The sequence below is a fragment of the Heptranchias perlo genome, chromosome 18 (assembly GCF_035084215.1).
Source record: "Heptranchias perlo isolate sHepPer1 chromosome 18, sHepPer1.hap1, whole genome shotgun sequence".
Taxonomy (NCBI): domain Eukaryota; kingdom Metazoa; phylum Chordata; class Chondrichthyes; order Hexanchiformes; family Hexanchidae; genus Heptranchias; species Heptranchias perlo.
In genome coordinates, this window is record NC_090342.1 from 41742927 (window position 1) to 41764400 (window position 21474).

General features: G+C 42.1%; 1 protein-coding gene across 4 annotated transcripts in view; it reads right to left on the minus strand.

The window, feature by feature from the left end:
• Positions 1 to 21474, minus strand: part of scube1 (signal peptide, CUB domain, EGF-like 1) — a 288050-nt gene that overhangs the window by 192502 nt on the left and 74074 nt on the right. For 3 of the 4 annotated variants that reach the window (XM_067999790.1, XM_067999791.1, XM_067999793.1), the window contains exon 4: positions 18852 to 18986. In XM_067999790.1, the coding sequence (XP_067855891.1) occupies positions 18852 to 18986 (135 nt within the window). Of the gene's footprint in view, positions 1 to 18851; positions 18987 to 21142; positions 21202 to 21474 lie in introns of those variants that run through there. The other variant, XM_067999794.1, reaches the window with a different exon arrangement.

Genomic DNA, 21474 nt, shown 5'->3' on the forward strand with positions numbered 1-21474 from the left:
ATGCAAAGTAGATTAATGGGATATTCCACTGACTTTTTTTTAATAATACTCACATGATGTGTGAATATTTTTCTTGCAAGTTTTGAACATAATAGCTACATATAACAAGTAATTTTATAATAACTGAAGTTGGGGAAAGAAACATTGAACAATATAGAACTGTAAAATTGGACTATAAATTACATAGCTTGTTTTTCCAGGCCCTTGTAAAGCCAAGATACAGTATTAACTCATTTGTGGGTCATGGAGAGGGTCTTGCACCATTTAATCACTGCTAACATTATTCATTTTGTCATTTTGAGTATGTTATCTTTACAACTGGAAAACCTGATGCAGTGCTCTTGAAACTTTTCCATTGATCTTCTTTTATGATTCTGTGCAACTATCTTACAGCTATGGTTATCATGAACTGCAGAAAATAAACATGTAACCATATACTTGCTTCCCCTCACCCCCAAAGTTACTTGGTCTCGTTCTCCCTTATTAGATTCCCTCATGTCAAGCACCATTCTCTGACTGAGACTGTGGAAAAAATAATATTTTTTAAAAAGCCAGTCAACTTATTCCCAGGCTTCGACTAATGTTGCTCTTGAGTGGGGCTAAGAGTTCAACGAAATTACCACACATTGATTTACTCTCCAGTTTTACTGCTTCAATACCACTTCATACCTCCTAGGCTGAGATTAAGGCTAAATGTAAGGAGTCGCACAACACCAGGTTATAGTCCAACAGCTTTATTTGAAATCACAAGCTTTCGGAGCTTTGCTCCTTCGTTAGGTGATACTGACTTCACCTGACGAAGGAGCAAAGCTCCAAAAGCTTGTGATTTCAAATAAAGCTGTTGGACTATAACCTGGTGTTGTGCGACTCCTTACATTTGTCCACTCCAGTCCATCACCGGCATCTCCACATCGAGATTAAGGCTTTACAGGGAAGGATGAAAGGACAGAAAACCCACAAAGTGGAATCTCTGGGCAAGTATCAGAGTGGTGCTGCCCCCCGCAACTCCCATTTGATGGTTTGTGACGTGCCATATTGTGCAGTGCAAGAACGCTTTCTCCATTTAGAACTGCAGGACACTCTCCACTGAGAATGACAATGCAGCATGCCTAGCAGGAGGAGCTGGCCAGGCTCAGTGCTATCTACAGTACCCACAGGGCACGGGAAAAAACTGCAAGAGAAGACAACACACTTTAACGAATCTGGTAAGATAAGACTATCGAATGCTACTACGTAGCTGGTAGATAGCCACATAGATGGTGTCGTGCCACAAAGTGTTGCCTGTCAACCTATTTCACTCATGCCAGGCCTTCCTACAACATTACAGTTATTAAATATATCATGCATACCTATATCTCAGCAGGACACACAGTTAAGATGGACAATTGAAAGCTTTGTTACACTCATATCTTCCATGTGCTTCACAGGTCAAAGCTGACTATGCTAACTGTTGCATCAATCATCTGTTTGATCCATGCGTGGCCAGAACATTAGCTTATATTTCGGTGCTAGTTGGGAATGAATTACATGCAATATACTGTGTATCTTTTTGTGCTAGAGTGTATGTTTGTGTGAGAGAGTGCGTCAGTGGAAAATAATGAACACGAGAAGGATGGTACTAGTCCTTAGTTTGGAAGATGCTTCTGGCTTCATCTTGCTTACTCGCTCTACATTCTTAGTCCCAAAGATTTCCAACATGGTCAAATCAAAGGCACTCAAAGACTTGCCGGGCCCTCCTCCAATTCTGGTCTGCTCCTTTCTGTTTTATGATGCTTTGTTCTGCAAGGAGAGAGTTACTGTTGACATGTTGGAAGTACAGTACCCACTGCTTATAGCGGGCACATTCTTGCAAACGTGATATACCCGCTATATGTGATGTCCAGTATGATGGCCATTGCGTACATGTATGTGCTGAGTATTCATATCAGCGGTGTTAATCATCAAAAGTTAAAGTTCAGTGCAGTGTACTGTAGTCATTTTCCCTAAAACACCATGTTCTAAAACATAATCCCCATGCTTGAAATTACATCAGCTGCACTTAGCCAGAGACAGCATTAATAAAACTTGTGAACAGGGTAACCCAACATGGGCAGCACGCTGACAGTGGCCCAGCACCCAATCCATGCTGGTGCTCGCCATGAGCCAACCAGCTCGGACAGGTATAGCTTCATTAGGGTGACCAGAAAACCACTGTCACAGGTGGTGTGGAGCGTCCATAATCTGCAGTTCTGACACCAATCAATGGCTTACTTTCCAATAAAACACTGGCCCTCCAACTGTTTCTGCCCAAAATAAATGGAGCACTAAAGATAGAATAACTGGCAACTTTGAAATTGACGTTTTAAGTAGTGGAGACTGTATCAAGAGCAGATACAATGATGTCCAAGTGGCCAGGCTGCAGTATATTGTGTGCTTAAGTTCGTGAATATGCATGAGGCAGCTGGGTTTAGTCAGAAGGATTTTTTTTGAATACAGTCCTTTTAAGATGTCAGTACGCCAACAATTTCAGCAGTAAGTTGCAGCCGGAATTTGTGCCCTGTTGCAAGAAGCATTCAAACGGCTGTAGGGCAGTCTGAGTGCTTTGCATGGGACAGCAAAAAAATGTGTAACAGGATGCAAGGAAACACCTTGTACCATACGTACTTTGCCCACCTTCCTCCACTGCCATCTCTTCCACAGGGAAGGACAAGAGCAGCAATGTGGTGGGAACACCATTATCTTCAAATTACCCTACAAAGTCACAGACCATCTGACTTGGAATTTCTTCATGGTTGTTGGGTCAATATCCTAGAATTCCCTACCTAACACCATTGTGGGAGTACCAGCTCCACAAGGATTGCAGTGGTTCAAGGAGAAGTCCCACCAATACCTTCTCAGGGCAACTAGGGATGGCCAAGAGCACAGCCTTGCCAGCATCAACAATGTCTCAAGAACAATTTTTTTTAAAAACCTAATTTGGGACAAACTACTGGTGAGTGGCCTTGGCTATTTCCTTCAACTCTGAGAATTGCTTTGTGGATTTTTTTTTAAAATTCTTTCATGGGATGTGGGCGTCGCTGGCAAGGCCAGCATTTATTGCCCATCCCTAATTGCCCTCGAGAAGGTGGTGGTGAGCCACCTTCCATGTCAGGATGGTGTGTGACTTGGAGGGGAACATGCAGGTGGTGGTGTTCCCATATGCCTGCTGCCCTTGTCCTTCTAGGTGATAGAGGTCGCGGGTTTGGGAGGTGCTGTCGAAGAAGCCTTGGCGAGTTGCTGCAGTGCATCCTGTGGATGGTACACACTGCAGCCACACTGCGCCGGTGGTGAAGGGAGTGAATGTTTAGGGTGGTGGATGGGGTGCCAATCAAGCGGGCTGCTTTGTCCTGGATGGTGTGGAGCTTCTTGAGTGTTGTTGGAGCTGCACTCATCCAGACAAGTGCAGCGTATTCCATCACACTCCTGACTTGTGCCTTGTAGATGGTGGAAAGGCTTTGGGGAGTCAGGAGGTGAGTCACTCGCTGCAGAATACCCAGCCTCTGACCTGCTCTAGTAGCCACAGTATTTATATGGCTGGTCCAGTTAAGTTTCTGGTCAATGGTGACCCCCAGGATGTTGATGGTGGGGGATTTGACGATGGTAATGCCTTTGAATGTCAAGGGGAGGTGGTTAGACTCTCTCTTGTTGGAGATGGTCATTGCCTGGCACTTGTCTGGCGCGAATGTTACTTGCCACTTATCAGCCCAAGCCTGGATGTTGTCCAAGTCTTGCTGCATGCGGGCACGGACTGCTTCATTATCTGAGGGGTTGCGAATGGAACTGAACACTGTGCAATCATCAGCGAACATTCCCATTTCTGACCTTATGATGGAGGGTCATGTTCGTATGATGCAGACTAAATTGATGGGTTGTACCACCTCTCTCGTGGGGAGGGCATGATAGAGTACCATATACAGCAACCCTCCTTGTTCCCACTTATAGAAGGAGATGTTGACCACTGCATCCATAAATTTAAGTATTTAATTGCATTCAGTTCTAACTATAGACTGTAGACAAGGTACAACAACTTCTCCACAACATGTGCCTGCAGAGAACGACCTTCTCTTTAACTACTGCAACATAGTTAATGCGGTGTCAAATCCACACCACCACCACCACCACCACCACCCCCACCCCCGAATCAGCGGACGCATTATTGGATGCATTTCCTGTTCTTGGCTAACTTTGAATGAATGAATAAGGTTGGAAACAGTAGGTGAGCGAGCAGGTGCAAAGTTCTCGATGCACTGTTCCTGCCACTGGAATGCAGCCGATGGAAAATCCACCCCATTAATATAACAACTCTTTGGGCAAAAAGTGTTTTGTTAAAGTAAAGGAAAACGAAGACTTTAATTTGGGAGGGAAGGGTTGGCCTTGGTCTTTTAATTTTTTAAAAGTTAAACAATAAAATCCATCTTGTGACATTTAGCAGTCATTTTAGAAAAGAGCACAGTGAATAGCGTGCAAAGAAGAATGCTGTGAGTTTGTTACGCTTCTGAAAATAGGCTGAAGAGTTGGTTTCACGCCAGTCTGCCTACTCTACATTGAGTTAGCATAAGAGCTTTCCAGATTCACAACAAAAAATTTTCAAAATACCACTCATGGTGGTTACATTCTTTGTGTTAAAAAGGGCACAAAAGTAATTTGCACCCCCACAATTTTTTGTTGAAAAAAGTCCTCAGTATTCCAAAGAATAGCATTACTGAATCAACGGTTTGGTGGTGGGGACCCAGATAAATACTTATTTTTTGTCTTAATCATAAATATTCTGTTCATTTCAATGGAATGCAATTTGGCAGTACAAACAAAATAAAATTGGACTTTGCAGCATAAATGGCTTCTTTGACATTTTGCAGATTTAAATGTTAGTACGTAAAGTAATTAGCTATTAAAATGCTAGAAATTTCAAAACAAACTCTTTAACAAGCAGTTCATATCACTCCTTAACAAGCAGTTCAAACCTTGTATTACACACTCTGAATTGGATGAATGCATTTACATGTGTGTAGTTAAGAGATGGAAGAGTTTGATTTGGATTCACTGAACTATCAAGCCATTGTATTACACATCTACTCTAAATTAAATGAACTAGTTGACAAGTGTTTGTGTTAACTAAAATGCGATTATCTCTCTGAAGTACTGTACTATTACATGCTTTCTCCAGATTAAATAAACCTGTTTACCTGTCTGCATGTGTTGTAAATATACAAGGAGGAGGAACAGTTTCACTTTGATTTCCTGAATGCAACTGTGCACTACAGATTTTTCTGAATATATAAAATTTTGTTTTCTCCCATTCATCCTGCACAATGTACTGACAGTGATCAAGAGGGACAATGGATCACTTACTCTCAGGCTTTTGCCAAAGCCATTCAAAATCAGCACTGGGAGATGATTAAGAGTGACCTGATAACAACTCTTTCTCAGAAGCAAAAAGTAAATTCTCAGACACAGTAACTACAGGGGTAATTGTATGAGGCTCCGCTGCTGGGGTGGAGCCTTGCAAGACATGAAGTATTAGATAGAATTAGAACATTATAAACCCAATTCTCCAACCCATATTCAGCATGAGGGAAGTTGTGTCTTCACTAGAGCCTCACAAAATTATCCCTGAAAATTGCAAAATGCAAATGTTGAAGTATAAAGGGGTTAATTCCACAATCCCATGCTCCCAGCAGACAGCAATGCTCGTAGGATGCATTGGTTGAATATTGTAGCCCTATCTTCGGTCTGTGCTCCGTGAGCGTGGCTCCCTGTTGGGAGCACGGTAACATGGAAATAGCCCCTGAAAGTTAAAGAACAACATTTCTACAATGGTGCAGTAATAGAATGAACTATGCTAGGTACACCAATGGGAGTGAGCACAAGAAATGTACTATTAGGTTGAAAGCTTAAACTCATTGAATCTTTTTTTTGAGGGTGTGACCAAGCTTCAGATGGCAAGGTCCAAACTTCTTGTAAGTTAAATATCTCCTTGGTCAGAAAAAACAAAAACCTCACTTCAGCAAAATTTTCAACTGGAACACTAACACCAGTTCAAATTGGCTTTCATTTGTAAGTGTTGGGAATGGGAATCAGTAATATAAATGAAGCTGGTTTGTTTGTACATAATAAGAGATCCTCACTCTTGCAGCAAGGGGGCAGTTAGTGCACCTCTCTTTCCAGTCCCTAGGCATTGGCCACTGCCACTCATGAACGTCAGACACTAGAAAGGGCATGAGACAATGTCCACCAATTTTCCTTCGCTTTCGGTTGTGAAATACCGAACATCTGTCCTAGTAACAATTTCTGATGACATGGGTATGACTGTAAACTTGGCATGAGAGATTTCAGTTATGAACTTGCATTCTACCACTCTGAGGCATAATGTTTTGGAGGACCAAAATAACGTGCCACTTGACTGCCCAATACAATCTATCTATATAATTCAGAGTCTTGTATTTGGCATGCGACCATTACATTCTGTCACACTGCATTACACTTGAAAAATGTCCATTGCACCACAAAGGGTGATAACCGTGTCGACACTTGAAAAGTATTCATCACACTTAGTGTCACATTGCATTACACTTGAAAAGTGTTCATCACACCTCAAAGTGTCACATGGCCCAAAAATCCTGGATTGGTTAAAATAAACAAATCAATGTAACAGTCTCCACCACATATACCATCCACACTCATCATGAGCAGCTGCCTATATTGGGGAAATAGCACTAACCATTTGCTATTACCATAGGAGTTAATTACAAAGACGCCACCTATAACGTTGACTATTTAGGCATACTTTCATGAAATTCTTCTTTTAACAGATTCACCTGCTTCAATACTGCAGGTTTTCATCCCTGATCCATTTCTCATCTTCCAGCAGCTGCTTGAGAGTTTGTTTTTCTTCTTCACTCGCTTTCCTTTCTCGCTGTGCCACTTCGGTGCTCTCCCATTCGGTTAGACAAAAGGCCAGTGCTACAGTCCCACGAAGTCGCACGGTTGCCTCCTGCCGTCCTGCTACTTGTTTTACCATCCACCACCTAGAGTGGGCAAATTGCGTTAACGCCAACGCGGCCGTTATAAGTGATGGGGATTATAATTGAATAATAATGATTGCCTGCAATATGACTGCACAAATAATAGTGCAAAACGACCAATGAACAACTACCAAGATCTGGACGCTGAGTCTAATGAAAGTTTCAAGACTGAGATCAACAGATTTTTATTAGGTAAAGGTATCAAAGTATATGGATTAAAAGCAGGTAAATGGAATGGAGGTACAGATCAGTCATGATCTAATTGAACGGCAGAGCAGGCTCGAGGTGCTGAATAAACTATTCCTGTTCCTAAGCAGCAAAAAAATTAAGCAGCAAACACAAAGAACCAACTAATGAAGAAGCACACTGGCACAAAATGAATCACTGAAATTACTCAAAACATTTTTTGCCCCCTAGATGCTTTCAGTGGCTATCTTGCTTTCTTACTAACCTTGGTATATATGCCAAAAGATAAAAACAAAATAAATTCAAGAAAAGGTCACACAATTACCAGTAAGGGCAATTAGGGATGGGCAATAAATGCTGGCCTTCCCAGCGACGCCCACATCTCATGAACAAATTTTTTAAAAGCCTGGCTTGAACAGCTTTCACCCCCCTCTTCCACAAACACAACATACCCCACCAGGCCTCTCGATATCCTAGGCTGCGGGTACAACCTCCACCCGCCCCCCCTCCCATACTTTACCATCTCGACCCGACCAGCTTATTCCTCAAGTTAGTGTGCCTCTTCATTAGTTGGTTCTTCGTATTTGCTGCTTTTTTTTTGCTGCTTAGGAACGGGAATAGTCTGTTCAGCACCTCGAGCTTGTTCTGCTGTTTAATTAGATCATGACTGACACTGATAGATTTTTTTTGAACCCTGGGGAATCAAGGGATATGGGGATCGGGCGGGAAAGTGGAGTTGAGGTCGAAGATCAGCCATGATGTTAAATAGCAGAGCAGACTCAAGGGGCCGTATGGCCTAATCCTGCTCCTACTTTCTTTTTTCTTATGTTTGGAGGCCACATTAAATGGCTCAGATAAAAATCTATAAACTGCACATACTCAGGACTCTTCCTCCTAGTAACAGATTACAATAACCAAAAGCACAGATGGAGATTCTGCACATGCTCAAAATAATGTGCTTCTTTCCTGTCCTCTGAAAAATGAAATACTTCTTGGCAATCTGTCAAATGAGATTAAAATAGACATGACTCCATTAGCCCTCTACCAACTGACCTTGGAAACTTCACAGAGACTTCAGGGGGCAATGTCAACCCAGGGCTGCCAGTCGGTTCTCATGGCTTTCTATGCTGCTTTTGTAAGGAATCTTACAACACCAGGTTATAGTCCAACTGTTTTATTTGAAAATCACAAGCTTTTGGAGGCTTTTGGTCTACACCGCCTTTTGGTATACTGCTTTTGGTCTACACCGCCAAAGGCTGAGGCAGTATGCCAACTCAGTTTCCACCTCAAGGGACACGAAGTGGCACTACAATCATGCTCCAAGAAATAGCAACACCTGGTTTATGGTTCCGGAGGGCACTTATGGCTTGCTCCTTTCCAGTGACCCTCACTCACCACCTCTGTCACACTCCCACCCTGCACTTTTTACCACTCTCTTCCAGCACTTCTTGCTCCATCACCATCTCCATCTCCAACTTACCCCAAGGCGGAACCTATATTGTGCTCTGTTCCTTCCCTGACTTAAGCCTGTATTCAGGACCCAAGACTGTATCCATAATCCTTCCTACTTGTTCTTCATAATCATCAACAGCACTTATATAACATCCTAAATGTCCCAAAGCACTTCACAGAGACGTAAGGAAAAATAAAATGCTGAGCTAAAGAAAAAGATATTCGGAAAGTTGACCAAAAGCTTGGTCAAAGAGGTGGATTTTAAGGAGGGTCTTAAAGAAGGAGGCAGGGAGGTTCCGCGAGGGAATTCCAAAGCCTGGGGCCTACACGGCTGAAGGTACAGATACCAATGGTGGAGTAAAGGGAGTGGGAGCTGCACGTGAGGCCAGAGTTAGAGGAACAGAGATTTTTGGGTGTTTGTAAGGCTGGGGGAGGTTACAGAGATAGGGACGGGCAATGCCATGTAGGGTTTTATTGACAAGGATGAGAATTTTAAATTTGAGACACTGGGGGACTGGGACCTAAAGTAAATCAATGACGACAGGGGTGATGGGCAAGAAAGACTTGTGTGTATATAGGTGTTCAAACACATAATTCTCTGAAAACACAAATTAAATAAAGTCATAAAAAAAGCCAATAGAATTTTGGATTTATAAATAGGGGCATAGAGTGCAAGAGTAAAGAAATAATGATGAATTTATACAAAACATTGGTTAGGCCACAGTGCACTGTGTACAGTTTTGGGCACCCCATTATAGAAAGGACATGAAAGTCTCGAGTGTACAGTGTAGATTCACCAGGAAGATGCCAGGGATGGGAAACTATAGTCATGAGGAGATTTGAGAAATTAGGACTATTTCCACTGGAGCAGAGAAGGCTAAAAGGAGATTTAATAGAGGTTTCTAAAGCTAGAGAGAGTTTTCATAGAGCGAACAAAGGGATAAGCCAGCAAATTATAGGACAGTTAGTTGTACCTCAGTTGTGGGTATATTTCTAAGCAGTAATTTTCTGACTTTATGCTCTTGGTAGAGAATCTTGCCAAGAGTGCATATTCAAAATGCCATAATTTTCCAACTATTTAAAATAATTGCTTGGAAAATATTACACTGTGCATGCCAAAATTCCTGATATGTGTTCTTAGGAAGCAAGGCTACCCCTTTGAAACATTGTTGAAATATTACCCTTCTGTAATCCATAATACAGCATGAAATTAGAGAATACTTAGTGAGCCATGCGCTAATCAGAGTCAGCATGGATCTGTAAAAGATGGGTCATGTTTGAATAATTTAACTGAATTTTTGAGGAAATTATGAACTGTATAGATGAAGGGAATACAATTGATGTTGTATATAAAGATTTTCAGAGGCATTTGATAAGGCATCTGTCACTTTTCTGGATTTTGATTTCACCATGGAAAGATCTTGGTTCGATTTATATTAAAATGCTAGTATTAAGTTAAATTTAAGTCACAATATTCGTGGAGCAGAAGTAGTAGGAGATGTATATTAGAGCCAGATGAACCAGCTTGTGAAATGGAGCCTCTTGCATACTTTGGCTTTAAGTAATAAAAGTGGTTTACACCTTCATATATAGCAGACACAACATTTGATCTCAGCAGGAAATGGTTTCAGTGAATTTAATAGAGGTTTTCAAAATTATGAAAAATTTTGAAGGGGTTATTGTGAAAGATTGTTTCCACTGGTTGGCAGATTGGTATCAACGGGATGAAGACTGAGGATCATCACTAGCAGAATGGAGCCACTGTGGCGTGGGTGGGAGGGATGCATGTTCAAGGTGTTCAAACACCCCTGATTTTTTTTTTAAAACACAAACAGATACTATTCTGCAGCTTGCCCTGCCACATGCAAATGTCAACAGGTAGGCAGAGTTTGCTGCAGGCCTCATTTCCGTCTTCCCCTGCCAACAGTGACCAATGCCTCTTCGAACCAAGCACTGGGGCCTTCTTGTGGCAGGGGCAGAAGTGCTCCAGAGTGAAAGGCAACAAGGGACCAGAAAAGCCTGCAATTAAATGTTCAAAAATACTAACATTCAGATCTCTCTTTAAAAAAAATTTAAGTTTTTGAGCAATTCTTTTTAAAAAAAAGTCTCGTTATTTTTTGAAGTTTCTAAAATTTAAGTTTAACTAATTAAGTGCTTTTATTTAAAACATTTTAAGTTTAACTTTGTGAACTAGGCTTTGGAATCCAATAGGGCCTCCCCCTATTCCTCTGCTATCAGGAGGATCTGGATGATCACTGCAGAGATGCCAGGCTGAACAGGCACCATAGGCGAGGTCTGGTCCCTATACTATGGTACCCTCGCCTCCTGGTCTGCGGGGCTATTTCACCATGACTCCATGGCAAAGCTTCAGAAAACTGCTCCTCCCTTATAAAGCAGTAACTTGAGTTGTTCCAGCTGCAAGCACATCTCATAAGGAAGATCAGAGTCCATTGGCAAATAACGTCCTGCCATCAGTGTCCCCCTTTGGCTACAATCTCAATTCAGTAGCTTGTGGACAGCTCTGCACAGCTACCAAAGCACTATGTCATGCAAGCATTTCCCCAACTTGCCCCAAATCAGTCTGCTCATATCAAAACATCTTTCAAATCATACAAACTTTCTATTATTTAAGTCCACCATGCCTTCTCTTATTGTCTATTGTGTGTCTTCAATCTTAGCCTCTTCTACAGTGGAAGGGGGTTCTGAGGTGTCTGGCAAATGATTTGCAGGAAGTTTGGGGGATTGAAGTGCTATCAACTTGTCTTGACTGTGGGCCATTCTCCTTTTAAGAAGAAAGTGGTACATGTCAGCAAGTGTACCATCACATAGAATGCAACCTATATTTCAGAAAGCATTTCTTAATGGGGATGAGAAGAGGTGCTGACAATCATGAAAGTCTTCTACTGCTTTCCTGAGTGTTCATCTGTGAGTAAAGGAACATGTGCAGGAGAAGGAAGGGGTCAGAAGGTTATTGTGGTGCCTCTTGCATGTAGCTGGTAAGTTGCAGATGGTTTTCAACACAGTGAGGACAAAGTGGCTACAACTGGGGAACATACTTATTGCAGTGCATTTTTGCAAGGTATGACTGGCCCATTACCTGGAAAGGTCAGTTAACTTCTTTTGACATTGAGTAGCCATGCAGGGATTGCTGGAGTTCGCATTCATTGCCAAACCTTTAACTATCCTGGATTATGTCCCACGTAGGTCCTCCTTTGCTGATTTACAGACGGTAACATCTCAACTGAAGAGTCTTTATATCTATGGGCCCAGTGCCCTAAAGAAACACCAGCTTCAGACAATGCAAGGAGCCACAATGTTACTGACACAAAATGCCTGCTTTTCAACTGCACTGATTTTTCCTGCTCCCAAAGCAGACTGCATATAGAGGCTGCTAATAGTACCAGGAATCCGCCATTAATATGTTATGAAGGTACACTGGGCTTGTTCTCAGCAAAGTTACACGGCAGTGAGAAGTGCCTTTTTTGTGCTATTTCAGTGGTATATCCACCACTGAGGGAAGTCTAGCCCTTGGTGTTTATAAACTGTAGTCTTGTACATATCCCTGAAAAATATCACATTGCTCCTGTATTCCCAGAGCTCCCCCATGTTTCATGATCATAATAGCTATAATTGCCAATTGCAGTAAAAGTAGGTTTGGCATTACGTTTACAAGTTTGTTGTGTGCAGCTCCTGCTTGAAATATCATTCATAAAATCAAGTAAAGCTAAGACTTAGAAGTTCTGAAAATTGTAAACATGAGAGATAGAATAGGTTTAGCCAGATGATAAATTAATTTCCTTCACATACCAAAATGATTTGGCTTACAATATCAGATACCAAGGTCTGCATTTTTATCTAGGAACTCTTCCCAAAACTAAGCACGGATTAAAATAACATCCCACATTCTTTTTTTTCTTTTTACTAGGAGTCTTGTCCAACTAGATAAAGCACAGAATAAACAACCACAATAATGAAGTAATATTTATGGTAAAGTTGAGATGTTCCACATTACACTATTGATATCCACTTAATACAGACTTACCCAACTTATATAATGCTGGATAAGGTTAAATGAAAAGAGAAGGGAGGAAGCTAATGTGAAGCATAAACACCGATATGGACCAGTTGGGCCGAATGGCCTGTTTTTGTGCTGTACATTCTGTGTAATTCCATGTAATGTAGGCAAAACGCGAATAGTCAGTAAATTTTCTAGACCATTAATTTTATTTCAAATCATGTAAAACTACATACATCCAGGAATTTCGCTTTCAGAAGATTGGAAATTGTGTTGTGCAGTATTATTGTACAATCACTTAACATGTTCACATCACGGAGACTAGATTTTTCAATATGTTTGTATTGGCTCTGTTATTCAGTAATTCTAGCATAATTTATCTGCTGCAGGTAATTTTTGTTTTGAATTTTAAGAAATTGGTTTGTCAGTTTACAAAAAGAACTGGCAGTAAAGCAACCTAAGAAGTTGGCAGCCATAGTGCAGAAGAACTAATGGGGCTCGATTTTCGCGTCGGGTTTCCGGCGGGTTTCCAGCGGGGGGGCCCCGAAAATCCCGATATCCGGTCACGTGACCAGATCGCGACAAAATCCCGGCCACTTCCGGGTACCGCGCTGACGTGCGGGGCTGCGTGCGCAAGCCCCGCTGGTGGGAATCCCGCAGGCAATTAAAGCCAGCGGGGTTCCACTTGAGAGTACTTACCTTGCTTGTTGAGGTCAGTTAATGAGCTGAAGCAGCTGTCAAAAGAGGAAGTGTGGGATTTTAGGTTCAAGGCAGTGAGTTTCACACACTGGGGGAAACAGTCTCTCTCCAACCAGGCGTGTTGCAGCCAGCAGCCTGTGGCAGGTGCCAAGGTGCACTCCACGGGGGAGAGCCCTCACCCACGCAGGAGGCCACCGCGTCACATAGGGCAACCCCTGACCCCAACACCCCCCACCAAGCCAGAGGACAGACCGACACGAAACCGCAGCCCCAGTCCGAGGAACCACCCACCTACCCTGTACAACCCCTCAGACCAACACCTGCCAGATGGGTGGTGCGTGGACACCCTCGGAGGACGAACAGCATGACCAGCCCCAGCAGCCTCACAGTCCACGCCGTCCGCCGCAGAGACGTGGAGCCCCCCAACACGGTGTTGTTGCACGCCCACCTGCACAGCAGGAGGTAGGGCTACCGCAGAGAGAGACGCATCGCAGAGGGCACTACCCTCGCCACAGGGTCCACAGACCGAGGCGCAGCTCCCCGGACCTCTCCGAGCAGCAGTGCACAGGGAGGCGCAGATTCGCTCGACATGTAGTCGTGGAGATCTGCAGGCTCTTTCATGCCGAGCTGCTCCTGGCTGGCCCCAGCACCAACTGCTTACCTGTCGCTGTCAAAGTCACCACTGCCCTCCACAACTTCTCCTCCGCATCCTTCCAGGGTGCAGCCGGCTACACCGCCGATGTCTCTCAGTCGTCGGCGCGGAAGAGCCCTGCAAATACACCTGCACCTACTCTACAGTAACACGATGGGTGGCATCAGTGGTGGGTCCTCATAGTGATACCCAGGAGCGGGCATTATTGGACACAACGGACAGGATTCACGGAGACATGGCAGTGGTGGTGTCAATATAATGTGTGCTGTTTGTTGCTCTGAAATTCAATAGAGGTAACACCCATGACAAACCCTCAGACACCCTTGTGCACCCCCTTCATGCTCACGACACGTTTGCCTTACGCTGCCTGCCGCACATATGTGATGCATGCCCTGTGGCTGCAGCACAGGTGGTGGCAGGTTGAGTGAGGCTGGCCGTGAGGGAGATGCACGAGAGGGTGAGTATGGGATGGAGCAATGAGATTGTATGAGGAGTGGGTCGCGTGTTAGTGGCAGGATGAGTACTGGCGAGGTGAGTAGGTGGAGGTAAGATGAGGATGGGGTTTGAGTGGGTATGAAGGGTGATGTGACACAGTAGTGTTGGCGGTGCCGAAGGAGATGTGGGGTGGGGGCAGTGTTGTGGCAGACGGAGTGTAGGGGAAAGACTTCGTGTTCTCACTGTGGCTGACCTACTGCGGTCATTGCAGCGCCTCCTGCACTGTATGCAGGTGGGCGATATGTTGGTGGCGCAGGTGACCCCCTCTGCCACCTCGAGCCAGGCCTTCTTGGTGGCAGAGGCAGGCCGCTTCCTCCCGCCCGCCGGGGGGAAGATCTGTGTCCTCCCCCCCCTCCTCACCCCATCTGATGATACCTGGGGTGAGGCATCATTAAACTGGGAGCAGCCTTCCCCCTGGGCTGCTCCATGCTGCAATTTGTTCCTTTGGTTGCAGCATCTGTCAGTGGAGGACTGCCCCTTTAACTAGAGAGCCTCCAGCTGACAGATCGTACTGCGCATGCGCAGCCCGCCCGACGCGCAGGCCAGCGCCGCGGACCCCGGAGGAGCAGGTAATTGATGCCTATTAGTGGGTTGCCTGCTACGATCGCGCGGGCAACCCACTCATTTCGCCGAGCGTGTTGACCACGCTCCCGAAACCCAACCCGCCGGAAACCCGCAGGCCTGGCAAAATCGAGCCCATGATGTCTGCACAGCAATCAAAACATGAACCATAGTCCCTCAAAGTTTGCAATGGATGCCTAGTAAAGAACTTTGTACATTGTGGATAAGAGCACGTTTATTTTTCTTAGTGAAAGTATTAAAATTGCAGTTTTCTTTCTGTTGGTAAATGTGGAAAGTCCAGTTCCTTTCTTTATCAAAGCAGATGAAAATAAAATGCAAAGGGTAGAGTTTCTGCTCGTCTATGCCAGTAATATCAGCGCAATCCGGACAGAATCAGTCGAACCACCACAAAAGATCAGGGAATTTCAAATGCAAGTGAGTTACGCCCAAAACCACTGACGTTCCTGTTTTCCTCAATCTTTTACGCTGGTTCAAGGTTCAATTTGCCCGGATCAGGCCCCACCCACAAAACTGGCCATGCCCCCAGGTCGACATTGCGAAATTCCACCGATTGCACTGGTTCAGGAAAGCTCGTCAAATTGCGCTCATTTTCTTAGGCTCACAGCACTAGTAGGCACGTTGTTAAAATATTTTCATATCAAAAAATTTAATTTACTAAGAAACTGACAAGTGTACATCAATTAAACATCTATGTTTTAAATGGTTCAGTATAGTTTTTTTAAAAGTCATTTTCAGTGATTTGAAATCGGGTTACTCACAAGTGGAGAACTGGACGCTCTTATTAAAAATGGGTCTTTTTGTTGATAAACCCATTTTCAGCAGTATTGATAAAACTGCACCAGGTTAACACCCTTAAATACATCAAGGAATACTTTTTAAATGGAACGATAAAGAAACTATTACGTTCTATTACGCTGCCCGATTGCGCAGGTTCATGGAAGATTTTACGTTTGTGATTATGCAAATTAATTTTATCAGAAACTTGAACTGTAACCTAACCAGTGCCATTTCAAGCGCATTTTGGGTGCAATTTCCCGATAGCGCCCAAAGCAGAAACTCTACCCCCAAATCTTATCAAGGTGATATTTAAATACATCAGTAATGCTCCACATATGATATGAATGCACCATGATTAAGGATACCCTGCAAAGATTACTTTTTAAAAAAAATATATAAACTGCTCCCACCTTCTTTCCGCACCCCAAAAAAATACACATTTTTGGGCATGAGTATTTTGTAACATAGCCTGAATATTATGTCACCTCTACCAAGTCAAAGATAATCTGCAGAGTCAAATCCCTTCCTTGAAATTAAGCCAACTCAAGCCTTCTAATGTAAGTGGATATAATAAATACCATTGGTTCCCAAATTGCACATAAAATGTATTGAAACATCTATCCTAAGCTGGCCCAGGGATACAGCAATATATAGGGCACAAGCTTGTACCCTTCATTCCCTTCACAGGGAGTTTCCAGTCTCAGCTGAGCCCCTAGGCATCATCAAAGAGAAATGAAACGCGGTCCCTGTAGGGTGGAGGGGAGAGAAAGTAAGTAAATCCAGTGCCAAGTTACAAAGGGGCTATTATTACACATTTGTTAGTGGCCCAATTACATAGCCGCATTGGCAGAAATCTGGGAAAAGTTGTTAACGTCTCAACAAGGGAACTGTGTGTTGTATGATGAAAGCAAAAACGGGAGCAAGAAAAAATATCAAAGGGGGGGATGAGGGAAAAGGCTCTACAATATGAGGCTTAATTTGATTTGCACTTGCCTTACAGATGATTCAAATGGCAAATTTTAGTGTCATGTAATTACCGGGATAATTTTGTGAGGCTTCACTCCCAGCGTGGAGACTTCCTCCTTTATACCCAGACTTTTATTCTACAAATTTCACAGTATTGTAATTTCTTTTTAAACAGAAGCTGAAATGTCATATACAGAATAACTGCACAGTGCTTTAAAACTGTGAATGGCATATATTCAGGTAAAACTAACAGCATTTTATTGACCATCTCATAGGTTGGGCTTGATGAGGAAAGCAGGCTTTAGAAGGCCAGTGCTTTTTCAAGGTCCCTTACTCGGCAAACCGCAGTAGTTTGTGAGTAATTTATAACATTCATTTGGAAGCTATTTTTCTCTGCGGACTCTGCCAAAACACCCTGCAAATAAATTATTGTTAAAAACTAGGTTTCTGACACCTTTGAAATCAAGCGTTAAAAAATATACTGCCATAGAAAATATTTCACTTACTCATTATGTCGCAGCTTGCAATGGATACATATCTGCACAATGTCAAAATCTAATTTACTGACATTGGGAGAACGGAGGAGATGGTATTGTACAACTTTGTAGTGTGTGTGTGTGTGTGTGTGTGTGTGTGTGTGTCTCACACACACACACACACACACACACACACAAAATTTATAAATTATAAAATGTTTTCCCATTGTTTTATGGAGTCTTAAGCTATTTTTCACACACCCTACAAAGTCTTCCATTTGCTTTTGCACAGCAACACCAATCTTCACCATGTCCAATTGTTTGTCAGAAGTAATTGGCCCTTATGGCAAAAAGAGAACTTTTAAATATGTTATGCTGAAAGGGGCATTGCAAACAAGTTGAGGCAATCTCGCCTGTCCATATCGATCATTTCAAGGAACAAATCAAAACATAGATATGGTTAACAAAGAGGATCTAAAAGTTAAGCCTGCAGGACCACTAAACAACAACACTGCTATTTAATTTAAATAAAACCATTCGCAGTTAAAGAAACACATGTATGCACACACACAAAAACTGAAAATTCACTTACCTTTCACACACAGGTGTCTGTTGGAAACAAGTGTTTTAAAAAAGAAAAGCTTGTACAAGTAGTTTTCTGCATAAATAAGCAAAGTGGAGGGAGAACACATCTCTTCAGAACAAATTCATTGGTGCATCATATTGGAAAGGTACCCATAGTTACTGCTTTGTTGTTAAGTTTATTGGTCTTAGCCAAGCAGACAATTGTCAGTTTTGAGCCCCTGCAAACTCAAAAAACGTTTCTAAGACTTATTCTTATGAAAGCTAGCTCCAGCTGCAGAAGAGCTATGCACATCAGTCAGATCAACAAAAATGTAGGAAAATATTCTCCATTTTGCCAGTGTGTTAATCTATAGTGTTCCACCATTCACATTTTTAAAAAGAAAATCAAACAGTACTATTCAAGCTAAACATCTGGAACTATTATCACAGCAACTAAAACCATCTGAACCTATAGGCCTTGAAATTACACTGTGCGAATATTTAAGTAAACAGTTCATACAACAGACAAAGGAATTCATACGCTAATATTCACATCACAGTTTCTAAGCTTTTTTTTAACTCCCATTGAGCATTGCAATTCATATATTTGCATTTAGGAACATATCAAATGTTGTAAATTATGTTAGTTGCATTTGCACCTTGTAAAACAAGATAGAAATCCAAAGTAGGCACCTGGATAAATATTCTTAAAAAAACAAATAAAACATACATACACTTCTTATTCAGCAACACAATGTAATTTTCTAACGAAGCCCAGATTCTGCTCACAGTACACATAAACATAGATATCTAATGTAAGATACAGCATATGCAATTTGTCAAAATTTTAAATACAAGTCAATGATCTCAAGAGTGTGTTTTGTTTCTCATTCCCCCCTCCCTCGCCAGGATGTAGCAAACCCCTATTGTAGCAGATTCAGACTCACCATTCGAGCGATGGATGCAGGTATGCTGATTATCACTCAGAAAGAATCCCTCTTTACATTGACATTCATAGCTCCCCATGGTATTAACACAGATTTGCTGACAGCCGCCATTATTGTCATCACATTCATTAACATCTGGGAATTTGAACAAAGACAAAATCAGTTTGACAAAAGAGTAAGCAGTTTTGGGATACAAACTGAAATATCAATCTTCACAAAGGTCATGATGGTAAAATTCAACATCGACAATAGCGCAGAATGGTTGGTAGCGGATCAAGGTCAAGGGAAAGGAAGATTAGGTGGGGTGTATAATGGGCGGCCTATCCATTATCATCTGTTTTGCGCCCCCTGCAAAAGTTGAATTTTACCCCCATGTTAAAGCTGCAGTAATAAGAACATAAAAAAGCATGGAATTAGAACAGGCAAGTAAGCCTATTCCTTCCAAGCTATGTTTTCTCTGCTCTTGTTATATACTCGATCCAACCTATTTAATGTGCGCATTGCAATTGTCTACCCTCTACCGCCAAATATATTCATACAGTTGGTTTATTTAAAATAATGTGAATCAATGCATCACTAATTGGATTTTTACCTCTCAGGAGGTTGCATGACTGCAGAGGAAGGGGGTTGATGCTTTGTGTAAGTTGCAATGTTCTGGGATGGAACAGCTTCCTGTTCCTGGTTTTCATATGTTCACAGCTGCTTTTGCTGAGAGTCCACCTTACATAGACACTTGGTGGGGGGCGGGGGGATAGGGGAACTTCCTTAAAATCTCAAATTTTGTTTAAGGTTTGTTAAGTTTATACATTCCTTCTCCACTCTCAGCCCAAATTAAATAACCTACTTGTATACATTATCCATTCCTCTCATGAGTGAGGCCATAAAGACGTACAATACTCTTTTGTGCATGTTATCACTTCCCTCACAGTACTATGGAACTCCAATTTTCCAAAAACAGATAACAAGATTGCTGCCTCGCAAACATAAAAGTCCTAACAGGGTTCATGCACTCTTTCATGTTTCTAAGGTGAATAAAATAAGCACCAGGTGTTAGGATGTAGGGAGAAAGCAGAGTGCCATACATAGTGTTTGCCACACAGTCACATTATCTGTCCTCGGACATTCTTGGGCATTCGGCAATGAAAACAAGCCAGCTCTACATTTAGTAGGGTTTTGTATCTAATGGAGATGGTCTCCCATGTGCATTCTGCCTCTCTCACTTTAAAAAACACAAAAAATAACAGAACAATAAATGGTTATTTGGCTCATCAAGCTTGCTTCCCCCACAGATTGTGTACGATCCACCTTATCATGAACTCTACCAAACATATTTAATTTTCTGAGGAAAACTTCTCCATAAATACTCCCTGATCTCTCAGGTAATGAAGCAAAACTCCAGGATACATATTCATTCCCAAATCTCCATTATTCAACCCTAACTGGCTGCTTTCCACAGATGTAATTTCCTTGTTGCCAGGAGCTCAAGGATTGTTGTGCTGCATGAAGTGTTTGATCATCTCCGTCTATACTTATCCCTATAACCTTCAATCCCATTCCTAACCAGATAATTATACTGCTCGTCTCAGTGTTAATCAGCACAGCTATAATTGCTTTTCCTGCGAGTCTCTTCTATATGTCTGCAACCCTTCGGGAGAAACATTATAGCACTGTCTAGTCTTATTTAAGGCCTGTTCATTTTTTAATTGTGTTTTTTAATTCTCTGCTCAGAGTCCAAGTTAGATAACATACTTAGTATCAATGCTTCTCAGCATTGTAAAAAAAAACACAGGCCCATAGCTCATCCCTTTGCTCAGAAAAATAACTCTGGCTCTAAGCCACTTTTCGTAACTTGGAGCCTTAAGTCCTGGCATCATGCTTGCCACCCTTCTTTTGGACCTTTTTGTGTGCATTAATGTTCTTTTGATGCCATCGTGCCTGAAACTGCACGCAAGATTCCAAATTTGAACTGGCCAGTAATCTGTACAAGTTTAAATAATTTACTTCAACATAGACTCAAGTGACCTAAAAATGTATCCTAGAGCTGCAATGGCCTTGTTGATAGCAGTTTCACATTAAATAGAAATTTGCAATGAATGGTAAATAATCATGTTAAATCCCTTTCCTTTATTTGTTAATTTGAAGAAGTCTGCTGAAAATAGGAAAAGCAAAAAAAAGTGCTTAAAATAGGATACCCGTTTTTCTTGTTTCAATATGCATTATTTACATTTATCCACATGATTTTTCTCTACCATATAAACCAACATAGTTTCAGAGAATGAAATGTGACTTACTTGAATTGTAGGCCTTTACACTCGTGAAATAAACCCAGTAATCATTACTGAATCAGCCCTCAACATAGTTCAGTCGATACTATTTGCTAGTCTTGTTCATTCTTGCATGTTATCTCATAAGCTTCAAGACTGAATGAGCATTTAGTTACTATGGCAAAAGTACAAACAATGCTCAGGTAATTTCCCTGAAACACACTACAGGTCCACCATGTTTGTTGCGGGGATGACTGCATCTTCTGGCAGCTAGATCGAGAACTGTGCTAGGAAAGAACACTTTCAATAAAATAAACATTGTTCATGTTGCTCTTTTAAGCCTAACTTTAATTTGTAGC